We start from the raw sequence: 12,553 nt of genomic DNA, 5'->3' as shown, positions 1-12,553 counted from the left end.
GCAATGCCAAGTGAGTGACTGAATGAAGCCTGCCCTCTTTGTTTAATCAGATCCAAGCCCCCGTGGAGCGGCGTGCCGTCAAGGTCAAGTCAGAGATCTGCGACGCGGAGGGACTGGGCCACAAGCTGGAGGCCAAGGAAGGAGAGCTGAAGGAACTGAAGAGACAGCTAAAACAGAAAGTAAGAGTTTAGTGGGAGGAGGAGAAAGAAAAGGAGCAAGAGAGAGAGAGGTGGTAGCTGGTAGAACTGTGTAGGTAGGAACTGTGTAGGATTGGAAGAAAATGGGAGTGAGCTTGAGAAATTATTGAAATGGTACTATGTAGGTGACGATGGAAGGAGATGATCAGAAAGAAGAGGAAAAAGAAGAGGGGATTGCATGAGGAACTTTGCATGAAACTCAGGGGAATTCAGAACGACCTGGTTGGCCAAATGAGGTAACTTTGTTGGTCGAATGATTTAACTTGGTTTGTTGAATGACGTGAACTTGGCTGGTTGAATTAGTTAGCTTGGTTAAAGGGAATGTACAGTATTGGTGGAGATGAGGATTGGGCTTTTAACTTTTTGCGGGATATCAAGAAAACACTTGTGAAATAGTACAGAGCATACCATTCTAAGAGGAATTCAAAGTTTATTTGATAGAAATCGGTTTTGGAATGGCTGAGATATCCAACAAGAAAGTAAGACAAAGCAATTGTAATAAAAGGTGGTTCCTACCTTTTATCAGGATTGTTCTGTTTTCGGTACCTCAGCTATTTCAAAACCAATTTTTATCAAATAAATGTTGATTTCCACTTGGAATTACATGCGCTTTCATAGTTCATGAGAGGTTTCTCATTATCTCACCCAAAATTGTTAGAAACCTGAAGTTAGGTCTCAACCAAAACTATACAATACATTTAAATGAGGTAACTTGGTTAAATGATGTAACTTGATTGGTTATATGACTACGGTAACTTGGTTGTTGAATGAGGTAACTTGGTTGGTTGACTAAGGTTACTTGGTTAGTTCAGTGAAGTAAGTTGGTTGGTCGAATGAGGTAATATTATTTGGTTAAATGAGGTAGCTTGGTTTGTTCAATGAGGTAACTTGGTTGGTTGAATGAGGTAACTTCAACAGTCCCCATCTTGTTTCCCTCCTCCCTGTGTGCAGCAAGATGAGGTGAGCACCAGTCAAGTGAGACTGGGCCTGGTGGAGAAGAAGCTGGAGAATGCTACCAGGGATGCGGAAGACAAGACCAGAAAGGTGGAGCAGAAGCTGGCCTCCAGCCAGGAGGCCATGAAGAAGAAAGAGAAGTGAGCTGCTAGGATTTTTTTTTATTTTTATTTTTTCTGGATGGGGGAGGGGATGGTTATCTAACTACATGGAACTATTAATTTTACGTGTGTGACACCACATGTAGGTGAATGTGGAATTATTTAGTATGACTTGAAAACATTTGTCTTTGAATGTTGCTACTAAGAATTCATATATGTTTAGTGAATTTCAGTAAGTATTTTAACAACCATTTAAGGCTGTATTGTTTGAAGTGGTGCAGTTCCTGCATGTAGAGCTCCATGATTTCAAACAAACGTCTAGTGAGTGTATATGATATATTTCCGTCATGAAAGCCAGCATTATTCATCTACCTCCTTGTCTGTTTACCATACATGTTTTCATATTCTCTACATTCATATAATTGCTATCACCAGCTAAAATATCCTGAGAGATCATTATTGTCTTCATCTTTTGGTTGTTTGGAGTATTGGCTCCTTAAAAAAAATAAGTAAATTTGAATAAAACTAAATATAAGAGAATTAACATCTTACAGAGTATTTTTTGACCCATTAACCCCCATTCCCCGTAATTCTCCATTCACACTTGTCCTCATCAACCCGATCCCCCTCCCCCTTTCCCCCCTTTCTGCATGTATCCAGGGAGTTTGAGGCCACCCTGGACCACATGCAGGTTGACATCGATTCCCTGGAGCAGGAGAAGAGCGAGCTGAAGCAGCGGCTGACCCAGATCTCCAAGAAGACGCTCTTCGAGAGCGTCACCCGCACGTCGGCCCCCTCGGGCATCGCCGCTGTCGTCGCTGGAGCCTCTGGCCACGGTTCGTACAAGCGTCACTATTGTCACTTTAGAAAGCAGAAGAGCGTTCGCTGCATAGGCATCATTCTGCATCAATGCCTCTTGTACCCCCAGTTGACAATCATACGGTGTGATGACGATACTTTAGCATTCCGGTTTTCAACATTGAGTATTTCAGTGTTCAGCTACTGCTCTTGAGACTGTTCAATTTGACAGCAGTGTGTTAATAGTAGGATGACAAGTCAAACTGTGTGTAAGCCACTGTCATGATTGGGAAAGTTTCTTTCTTAGTTTACCTTCATCAGAATTAAACCCATCAAGATTTTTTTCACTATTATTGAATAACACTTTTCTTTTAAATGCCATGTAGTTTATACTTTTTCCTATTTTTTTTTTCAAAATTCCATTTCAGTTTTGAGTAGACCTATGAAGTAAATATTTCTCTTTCCCCCCCCCCCCTCCCTCTTCTGATATGTAGGATCCCCAACCAGTCCCACTGGAGGTGTTGGAGGAGCAGTCATGGTCAAGGACTCTCCCATGTTGCTGCAGCAGGTGAGATTTTTGACAGAATTTTTGGAGGGACAAAAGGCAGAGGAAAAATATCTACAGAACAATCCACTGAGAAGGATAACTTAGCAATGCCAAACAAAGTGATTCACAGAGCTGACCTCTATCTGATCTGCAAAGGCCAGTGTAGCAATCATTGTGTATACCTTATATGATAAAGATGTCCGGGTCTATTAATGTCCATGAGTCTATTAATGTCTTGCACTCTACTAGGCTTTACTATTTCTAGGTCAGAGAGAAAAATCTATACTTAACCAGAAATAACATGATCATACCATGCAATGTTAGCAGTTAGTATTTAAAAAAAAAAATCATGATAAACAAGGAATTTACCTACTTTCTGCAAACTAATTTTTTTTTCCCTTAAAAGTATATTAATATATATTTTTGATCTTTTATGTTGTCATATCCCTTTATGTTTTGCTCTTCTCCTTATATTTCTTATTTCTGAGGCAGCTTTGCCATCATTTGATGAAATCTTTAATTGTACCTAGCAACGGCATAAATATTGTATTCACACTTTGTTTCCCTCGTGTTAATGTTTTGTTGAGGGAGGGAAGAAATGATATCAGGTGACAGTGAAAAATTATGTGTCCTGATGTCCTGGCAAAACTCAGAAATAGTATGGTGTGTTCATTTAATGTCTCAGTTCCGCTTGTTCTCCCCTTTACAGCTGGATACACTCCGCCACGCCCTCCGTCACGTCAAGACAGAAAACAGCCGACTGAAGGCTCAGAAGATGAAGGTGAGATTACAGAATGCCTGACATGTAGAGATGATTCATGATGTTTCTTGAGTTGAGAAAGAAAATGTAGGATTCATTGAAAAAAAAAAAAGTTCAATAAAGCCAAAATTTGTATTATGATCTAATCAGAGTATTATATTCCTGACTAGAATATATGCACAGAGAGTGCAATACTTTTTTTTTAGGTAACTTGAAGATTTCATAATGATATTAAACCGGCAACCAACAGGAAAAGCAAAAACAATACAGTCATTTTGTCAGTAATTTCAGGGGAGATTTTGAGATGATGCTAGATAACACCCGCTTGACATTGGAAATATGCGTGGATTTTGATATTCAGTAATGTATGCAATACATACAGTGTACAGACAGTTATGGCAATTCTTTGAGTTTGTAGAAATAAAGAATTGCGTCATTGCAAGCTCTTTATTCCAGACTGAATCCTGGGATGTTAGTGATGAGGTTTTGAGCAACCATTGAAAGTACTGGTACGTGATGAGTGATTGAGAAATGCAAAGTTCTATTAGAGCTTGTGCTTGGGCTGCACACTAACCTATTTTTTCTACTGGTCCGACCTGTCTCCTGGACCAGTAAGTACCCAGTTTCTTACTTACAGTTTTTTACTGGTCCATTCCTGAAAAAGTTACTGGTCTGACAGTGATTTTCACTGGTCAGGGACCGTCGGACCAGTGCCAGTGTGCAACGTTGGTATAGCATTGTGCCTTTCAGCATGAGAGGAATACGACCGAAAGTAGGCCAAGGTGTATTCCTTATGAAATGTAATTAGAATCAAGAGAAATGCAAAGATTGGAGTTAGCATGAACTTTGGAGCTTTCACTCTCATTTGCTCTCAGGCCATCATGGACGAGCTGCCACCTCTGACGGTGCCCAACAAGCCAGTGGGTCTGGCCAGTCCTACAGGCTTCATCGCACTGGAGGCGGGGGAGAGTGGTCAGCAGGCTGACCAGCAGCCGGACACTGGCAAGCTGCCCCACAAGGAGGTGGCGCACCTGACCAGAAACATGCGGAAACTGTCGCAGGTGAGTCCAGTGATATGCATAGGTGGGACTATGTTCACTACGATAACGACATGCAGTTAACACACCATTCTTGTAATTCACACCATCAAGATGACTTGAAGTGCAGGAACTCCCATTCAGTTTAATTTAGTGTTGTTTTGTGTGAATAAAAGTGCGATCATTTACATTTATTTTTAGATATATCTTCCATCAATCATAAATAGTCATGTGATCAACCATACATAGATTCAGCCACTCCTTTCTCTCTCTTCCCTTGTCAATGTTGTCATTCATATATGAGAGTCAAAGAGTTGATTTGCTTTATAGTGTACCAATATCCTGAGTATTATGTTTGCCATATTTGTAGAATGTACTTGAGACAGACCCTATGCAAAATATTAGAATTTTTTGTCACTCTGATTTTTAGTTAGTGGGGTTTAAATGTGAATTTTAAGGAGTATGCAAAAACAAAAACGATTTGAAATAGACTAGTTGATCACCCAATTCTTTCAGTCAAACAAGCGCACTATTGATTTTTCCAAATACATCTTGAACAATAGCGATATGCAATGCGCGCATATACTTCGATTGATACTTCGCTAACCAATTGACATGAATCTCGATATTGTTCGTAAAAAACATAGGTATGCGCGCAGAGCTAGAACTGGCACACATCAGAGCTGGCGCTTACGGAGCAGAACTTGAACACTCGGAGCACAAGTGCCAAATTGTTATAGAGATATGATCTGATTTATCAAAATATGTATACTTTCTTGGGCTATCACAGGTGAATTATGGCTGTTTTTGGTGTATTCTAGCTGTACACAAATTTGATTCTCAGGGTATTGGTACACTTTAATATCTTCTCCAGACAAAGTGTTGATACTGTAATCAATTTCACAGCCATTGCTTGCAGTTAAAAGCAAAATCATCACAATAATCAGTATGTCAGTATGAAGTAATATCAGTAGGTTGTTTCTCAATTGAATCTTGTATGTTTCATGGATTCATTTGTGATTCTAGTTACAATTGCACCATTTGGTAGCCTGCCTTTGTGTGGTGGATTTCAACCATCGCAAACAAATGTCAAGTATATACAATTTTATGTCAGTATGTAGTGGAATGAGCAATTTGTTTCTAGATTACGTTTTATGTTTTATGAGTATTTTTTTTATTTAAAAAAAAATGTATTTTTGATTTGAGCAGGAATTGCACCATCTGGTAGCCTGCCCTCGTGTGGTGGATATCAGCCACCGCAAACCTGGTGTCGTGCCCGCCCTGGACAAGGCCACACCCCAGCATCAGCTGGTTGACAGGAGCTGCCAAATTAGGGACGTGACCAACAACTTGGCTCAGGTGAGAAAAGATTTTCTTTTTTTTTGTCCTCAATTTGAGGGACTTTATTCAAATCAATTATTCAGAATCATGCATAAGTCAATACAAGCATAAGACAATTGTAGTCATAGTTCAACTTACATCAAATGAAAATTCTGTGTATAACGGATTTTATCATCGATTTCTCGAATACTTCTTTTTTAGAGATATCATTACAATATAACAGAAACTCATATTTGAATTCTTTTACAAGGTGAGAAAAGATGAACTCTTCAATAGGAAATCCACCCCAAAAATAAAAAAACTTTCTAAAGAAAGAGAAAATATTCCCTACAGAATGATACAAAAATGACTAAAATCGGATAAGATATAAGCAGAGCTGCCAACTAATACTGATTTTCAGTAATTTCTACTGAAATTGGGAAAGAATACTGAAGGTTACTAGCAAATTACTGATTTTAGAAATCATTGGTGATATATTCTATTGCACTGTTAAGGATTACTGATTTTCACTCAAAAAAGGTGCAAGTTACTGATTTTCAGCCACCAAAGTACTGAAAGGCTTTTACATACGTTGGCGACTCTGTATAAGGAAGATATGACGTTTTGAAATTTCAAATTTTTTCGGAAAACATTTCTTGACCAGTCCATATGAATATTCAAATGAGTGACTTGATGATGTCATACCCTCACGATTTTTTATAGTTGTTATACAATGTATGTGAAATTCAGAAAAATTATTCATTTTTAGCTGATACTAGTAGAAGCTGTCCCATACCAAGATATATCAAAGATAACATTTGCTCGTTTTTATTGTGGGTTGTTTTAAGACAAGTTTTGTATTTGTACAGCTGAAATATGAGATTATTATCATTTCTGTATATGAAATGAATAAGAAATTGTGAGAGCATGACATTGTCAACTTGCTGATTTGAATATTTGTAAGGACTTTGTAAGGACGTCTTCACCAATACTTTACCATCCCTTTAACTACACATGAATATATTAACCCTGATCTCCACATGATTGCAGTGTGCATGCATACATTCCTCTGTTCATTACTGTACTTTGCTAATTTAATCACTCATGAAATTGTCGGGTAGTCCTGAATCGGGAAAAATCAAGAATCACAAAATATAGTAGTGTATACAATTCATTCTTCAAATGAGACTCCTTGCATTGGAATACTTGGCCATATAGATACACATACTGACATCTTCTCTGGTAGAGGTTTTGGAGCTTGTGATGCGACTGAGCACCTGTATGCTGCTGTTCAACTTCTTTTTTTTTTGTGGAAGAATTGATAAAATATAATGACAGCAATTTTTTGGGTTTGCTGCATATTTCGTATCTGTTATGGATCTTTTTTTTCTTTTGAAATCAACATTAATGGAGAAAGGATTTTGCAACAGTTAGTGGATATGTATTGTGTAATAATTTCATTCATGTCCTGAATTAATACTTCAAATACCATATTCCAACACACTACCAGTGTAAAAGTTTGCTAGTTTTTCTATTTGATCCAGTCTGTTGTTATAATTCTAATCTGCATTTTTGTTCGACCATATTGTATGATGCTACTAGTACGACTGTGCGCCAAGTGCTCATGTCAGTAGGACAAATAGTCCATTTATCTGATCTACTGATAATTCAAGTCTATGGTTTCTTTGTTTGTTTTTTATGTTTGTGTGTGGTAGTTGCGACGAGAGGTACAGAATCTGACATCATCTCAGAGACCAGGGGCCAAGGTGTCGTCTGCTTTCAGCCAGTTCACCTCTACAGAGTTCTCCAAGGTATTTGGAAACTGTTCTATCTTTACAGTCGGTGTTTGCGATGTGTATGACACGTTTGTTTAATAGACAAAGTAAATTCTTGCCATGGGTGGATAAACGTGAGAGGTTGCAGGATAATACAGTGAACAGCCCAGAATGTTGAAGTGCACCATAAAACTTATCGATTAAAAAAAAACAATAAATCTAATTACAGAGTGCGGCTTTGATCTCATCTTCATGTCTTCATGTCTTGAATAGCAAATGTTTTTATTAATATCCTCTTCTAGGTCCAACAGGAGAAAGTGGAAGCTCCCAGCCTGGGACGGGTCTACATTCCGCTGGTTGCCGGGCAACAGGCAGCATCCTATGACATATGTCTCCAACCGTCGCAATTACGGCAGCTGTATGCCAGAGTTGTAGCCACGTAAAAATCTTAGGATTATCTTGTGTGCATGATTAATATAGTCACAATGTAAAACAGTAATGCATAATAATATCATAATGCTATGTGCCGTGAAAGCATAAATATGAGTGCATGTTTAGTGTAAAGTACAGTGTAAGATGAGTATTTAAACTGAATTGTTAAACCTTTTCAGTGTAAATGTATTGTGTTAAGGTGTAAACTGTTGGTACAGAAGTTTCCCACAGAGTCACTCTCACACTGTTCCCACGTACAATGTATGTCTGAGAAGATCACCTAATCATACAATGCTCGGGTTCATATACATTTAACACTATAAAAGCATGAGGAATCCTACACTGGTAGTGACTGTTGATATCATGTTTGTTTAGTGTTTTCTGTCAAAATGGAGACGACGTACCCCTTCTGTGCAATTTAGTGTCAGTGCAGTGTTGTCCTACAATTTATGGTTGAAAAAAAAGACCTAGAAGAGAGAGGAAAACAGACCGTATACAAGATATATTACATGGTATATCTGTTACCACAAATTTTGCAGGTCACAGAGACTCCAACTCTCCCGTTTTTGACGGGAGATCTCCCGCCGAAAGCCCATTTTTGCAAGATCTCCCGTTCTCCCGCTTGAGATTTGATTTCTCCCGCCCTGGCTCTGTGTCTCCCGGTGGAAAGGATTTCTTACTTTAATTGCTATCGTATGTTGAAAAAATAAGCCTTAGAACATCTAGAACCCTAGGAACTTCGCGCTTCGCACACATCAACTTGAGGTCTCCCGTTTGCTAGGGGTTTCGGGGGGAGAATCTCCAGATCAGAAGGTGCTTTGGGTTGGAGTCTCTGAGGTCAAGGTATATTCATGAAATTAACAACTCCCCCCCCCCCCCCCCACCAAAAAAAATAAATGAAATAAAAAAAAATGCTCCAATACCAGAAATGAGTTGTATATTATCCTCTTCAAGGGGGGAAAATGCTTAGGTTTTTTGTGAAAAGTGATGATATTTCTATCTCATTCCATCATCGTGTGATCATGAGTTCCACCACTCATGAATCTGTCTTAAATAAGTCTCACTCAATTTGCAAAACATGAAACTAATGCAATATGTGGGATGTACAGTATCCACATCCAAGTTACAAGAAACAACAACAACAACAACACAATACAGTTCTGTTGATTGGAATGTTAAGTTCCAAGTTACAACAAACAACACAACACGGTTCTGTTGATTAGAATGTAAGTTCCAAGTATCTACAACAAAAACAACACCAACAAAGTTCTGTTCTCTAGAATGTAAGTTCCAAGTAACAAGAAATAGCACCAACACAATTCTGTTGATTAGAATTTATTAAGTTGATTAGAACAGTTTCGTATCTCCTACAAAGTTGACTTTGCCCTGTGAAATATCATGGTGTAAGCATCACAACTTCTTGGTCACCTGTAGGCTGAAATCATTGTGATAGATAAAACAAATTTCAGCATTTTAGGCAATCTTTCATGAAATAGGTATTTAAGTGTCCGTTACCTGTACTTGCCTGTGCGTAAACCTGCTACTGAAAAGATATGTTTATTCAAAAAAGTAGAAATTTTATTGTTGCCCTCTTTATGTACCTCTCAGATATTATTATCTGTGTCTAAAACATTGCTGTTCAAAGTGGTAATATAAGAGCTGATATAAAGGATCTGCATGCTTTAGAATAGTCACTTTATAGCTGCACAATTTACAACAGGTTTATGTGATAAGAGATGAATTGGTGTTAAAAGAGACTTCTGTGTGAACTTGTGACAGAAATTGTAAGTAAATGAGGCAATGTTGTTTAAGTAGAGAAGATTTAGAGACAAATGCTTAAACATTATCACTAGAAAAGTACAACTTGCTTAGTGTTTGATCTTTTTTCTTCACTCTACAAAGAAGGCAGTTTCACTATAAACTTGGTGATTTGTGTAAATCAATCACTGCAGTCGTTTAGAAAAGCTGACCAGATAACGCTTTCTGTATTTTGAGGAAGTAAAAATATAAAACCTCTATGGGTATTTACAGCCTGTTCAGTTCGAGACATCTTTGCTAATATGCCTGAAAAGTTACCAAAGGTATGATTTAATGTCTTGGTTTTGAAGTTTCAGTTGTGCATGACAAAAATATCTATCAATACGTGTTGTTGAGGCACAAGAGATATGAAATACACCGTACATTTACCTTACACGTCTTGCCACAAAAGAAATGTATCATATGGGATTATGGTGTTTAAATACAAGTATGTATTGTTAAGACACATGGCAGATGTTCAAATCTGTAATGCCAGCTACCAGTTCAACTTTCATCTTTTCACAGTACATCCTGTTATTTGCAGAATGGGTCTAACTTTATCTCTCTTTAAGGGGGAAATATTCTGATCAAGCTGATTACAGCGCAAGTTTGGTTGTTAGGTGTGTGAGTATTACATAAAAATGTAACAGTGTCATGACAGTACATGTAGTTTTGCCCCTTAATATTAAGGCAATTCACATTGCAGTACAAGTCTAGATGTATTTAACAACCCACTCCTTCCAGGAATATATCATGTGGTTTATAACTGGTGATGTCATGCTATTTATAAGATTATGTCCTGTTGAGTCGCAGCTGTAATGGAGATTAGGCAGTGTAACTTAAAATACAGTACCTGTAGTCATGTGGCCCTAGCAATCGCATTGTTTACCCCATCTCACGAACTGCATTAAAGCGTGGACTGCCCACAGTCAGTGCTATAAAGTCTAATGCACACTGTGTACTTGCATTGTTTCTGAAATGTTTGTGATAAAATGAAGGAAACCACATTTGTTTTAAAGGTCTCCTGACGTTTGGTACATGTTCACTTTTGCTGACATGAATAAGTCTACAAATCACAAAATTGATAATTTTTTGATCAAAATATGTATTGCCGATTTTGTATGATTTAATTTTGGATTTTCTCCGCACCCACTAATGCTCTGCCCCTACAATAACAACCCTCTTGCTTTTGTAATGTCATCAACAGTAAAGTCGGGTGAAATAAACATCGCAATGGATGATGTTATGTACCTTCTCTTGCTAATGTACAATCTCACAATAGAAAGACATGTCCCATAGAAGAACCTCTCATTTATGATAGTCATTGCTATTTAGAAAATTTTCCAGGATTGAAAGTGTGGCAAGAAAAGGTGTGGAAGTATATTGTATGAAACCTGTCTCGCTATTGTGAGCTGGCACACCATGGTTCTGTCAAGATACATACCATATATAGGTACTGCACGTATTCTTCTTTATTTCAGCTGACTTTACTGTTGACGACATAACAAGAGGCAAGAAAGATTGTTGAGGGGTGGAGCTTTAGCGTGTGCAGAAAAATGATTAAAGACATTTGATGCATATATTTCAATCAAACAATTTCTATATTTGTGATGTGAAAGTCTATTTATATCAACAGAAGTCATCATGGACATGGGACCAGAATTAGATTCCAGGGGGGCCTTTAAGGGTGTAGTAGGGCCCTCTGGTTCAATTCATGTGCCACATGTGGTGCTATTAAAAACTGAATGCCTGTTTCACATTGCCTGCTAAGTTGGCAACCTGTCGTTGGAGGTACATGTATAGAGGTTTGAAACTCCTGGAAAAGATGCACACTACTGAATAGCAGGTGAAATATTGACACTATATAATCCCTTCTCGCATTAAACACACCAACGACTCACACACACAAAAAACAAACAAACAAACACTGAGGAATGTGCGTAATAGATATTAAGAGATGACAAAAAAGTAAAATAAGATGACAAACAAAACACTGATTGGTCTCTTAATCTTTGTATCTCCGGTGTTTGTGTTTTTTGTTTTCCTGTTTATTTACAAATGACAATATTTACACATGGAACACTTTGTACAAAGAAGTTATTGATTCTCTCTACATGAACAGAAGTCACGATATACATGCACCTCTGCAACATCTTTGTTCGCTTGAATTTTCAGCCAAACTAGTCTAAAAGTTTTCTGTACATGCATACAATTCACGCGATAACCCTAAGCTATGCAGGGTAATGCAACCATTTGTATTACAATGTATTTTGCTCTTTCCTATGATTGATACAGATCTAGTCCACTATTACATATTATCTCTCATAGACCTTTTCAATGATACAAATGCTATGGACAAATAAATTGTACCAAACCTAGGAAAATTGTGACATTCAGATCACACCACATGATTCGCCGTCGACAAGTATAAATACAAAAAAACTTGTTCAGGAAAAGAAAAAAGAAGCACATCTAAAATACTGCAGAAAGTACTGAAAACTCTTCATTGAATACAACACATGATCCTTTTGGAAATGGAATAGGTCAAAAGAAGTCTTTGAATTACCCTAGAATGGAAAACATTTTGCTGCTTGACAGATCGTCTTTTCATGAGTCCAAGTAAGACATAAAGACATAATTCCCTAGAATCCACATCAAAAATATTTGTTTATTTCCTTTTAAAGTTCCAAAGGCATATCTTATTCAACACTTGCACCTATTTCACACTTATGAAATTTTTAAGGGACATTACAGATGATTAATATAACTTCATGTCATGTAGTCAATAGATAGTGCCATGGATAGATCTGTGGAATTCATTGTGGTCCTTTAGCA

The 12,553-nt window shown here is 37.7% G+C and overlaps 1 protein-coding gene across 1 annotated transcript in view; it reads left to right on the top strand.

The window, feature by feature from the left end:
• LOC139710807 (dynactin subunit 1-like) overlaps nucleotides 1–8,798 on the top strand; it is a 64,276-nt gene extending 55,478 nt beyond the window's left edge. Inside the window, exons 27-35 of the mRNA XM_071622715.1 lie at nucleotides 51–179; nucleotides 1,149–1,291; nucleotides 1,913–2,088; nucleotides 2,545–2,618; nucleotides 3,307–3,378; nucleotides 4,233–4,418; nucleotides 5,604–5,753; nucleotides 7,430–7,525; nucleotides 7,792–8,798. Coding sequence (XP_071478816.1) covers nucleotides 51–179; nucleotides 1,149–1,291; nucleotides 1,913–2,088; nucleotides 2,545–2,618; nucleotides 3,307–3,378; nucleotides 4,233–4,418; nucleotides 5,604–5,753; nucleotides 7,430–7,525; nucleotides 7,792–7,932 — 1,167 coding nt within the window. The 3' untranslated portion in view covers nucleotides 7,933–8,798. The remainder of the gene's footprint in view (nucleotides 1–50; nucleotides 180–1,148; nucleotides 1,292–1,912; nucleotides 2,089–2,544; nucleotides 2,619–3,306; nucleotides 3,379–4,232; nucleotides 4,419–5,603; nucleotides 5,754–7,429; nucleotides 7,526–7,791) is intronic.
• Nucleotides 8,799–12,553: the final 3,755 nt, after the last annotated feature.

Source organism: Diadema antillarum, unplaced genomic scaffold (genome assembly GCF_040938485.1).
Source record: "Diadema antillarum isolate AM-2024a unplaced genomic scaffold, OU_Dant_1.0 seq00001569_RagTag, whole genome shotgun sequence".
Lineage (NCBI taxonomy): Eukaryota > Metazoa > Echinodermata > Echinoidea > Diadematoida > Diadematidae > Diadema > Diadema antillarum.
This window is presented reverse-complemented; position numbering and strand designations above follow the sequence as displayed.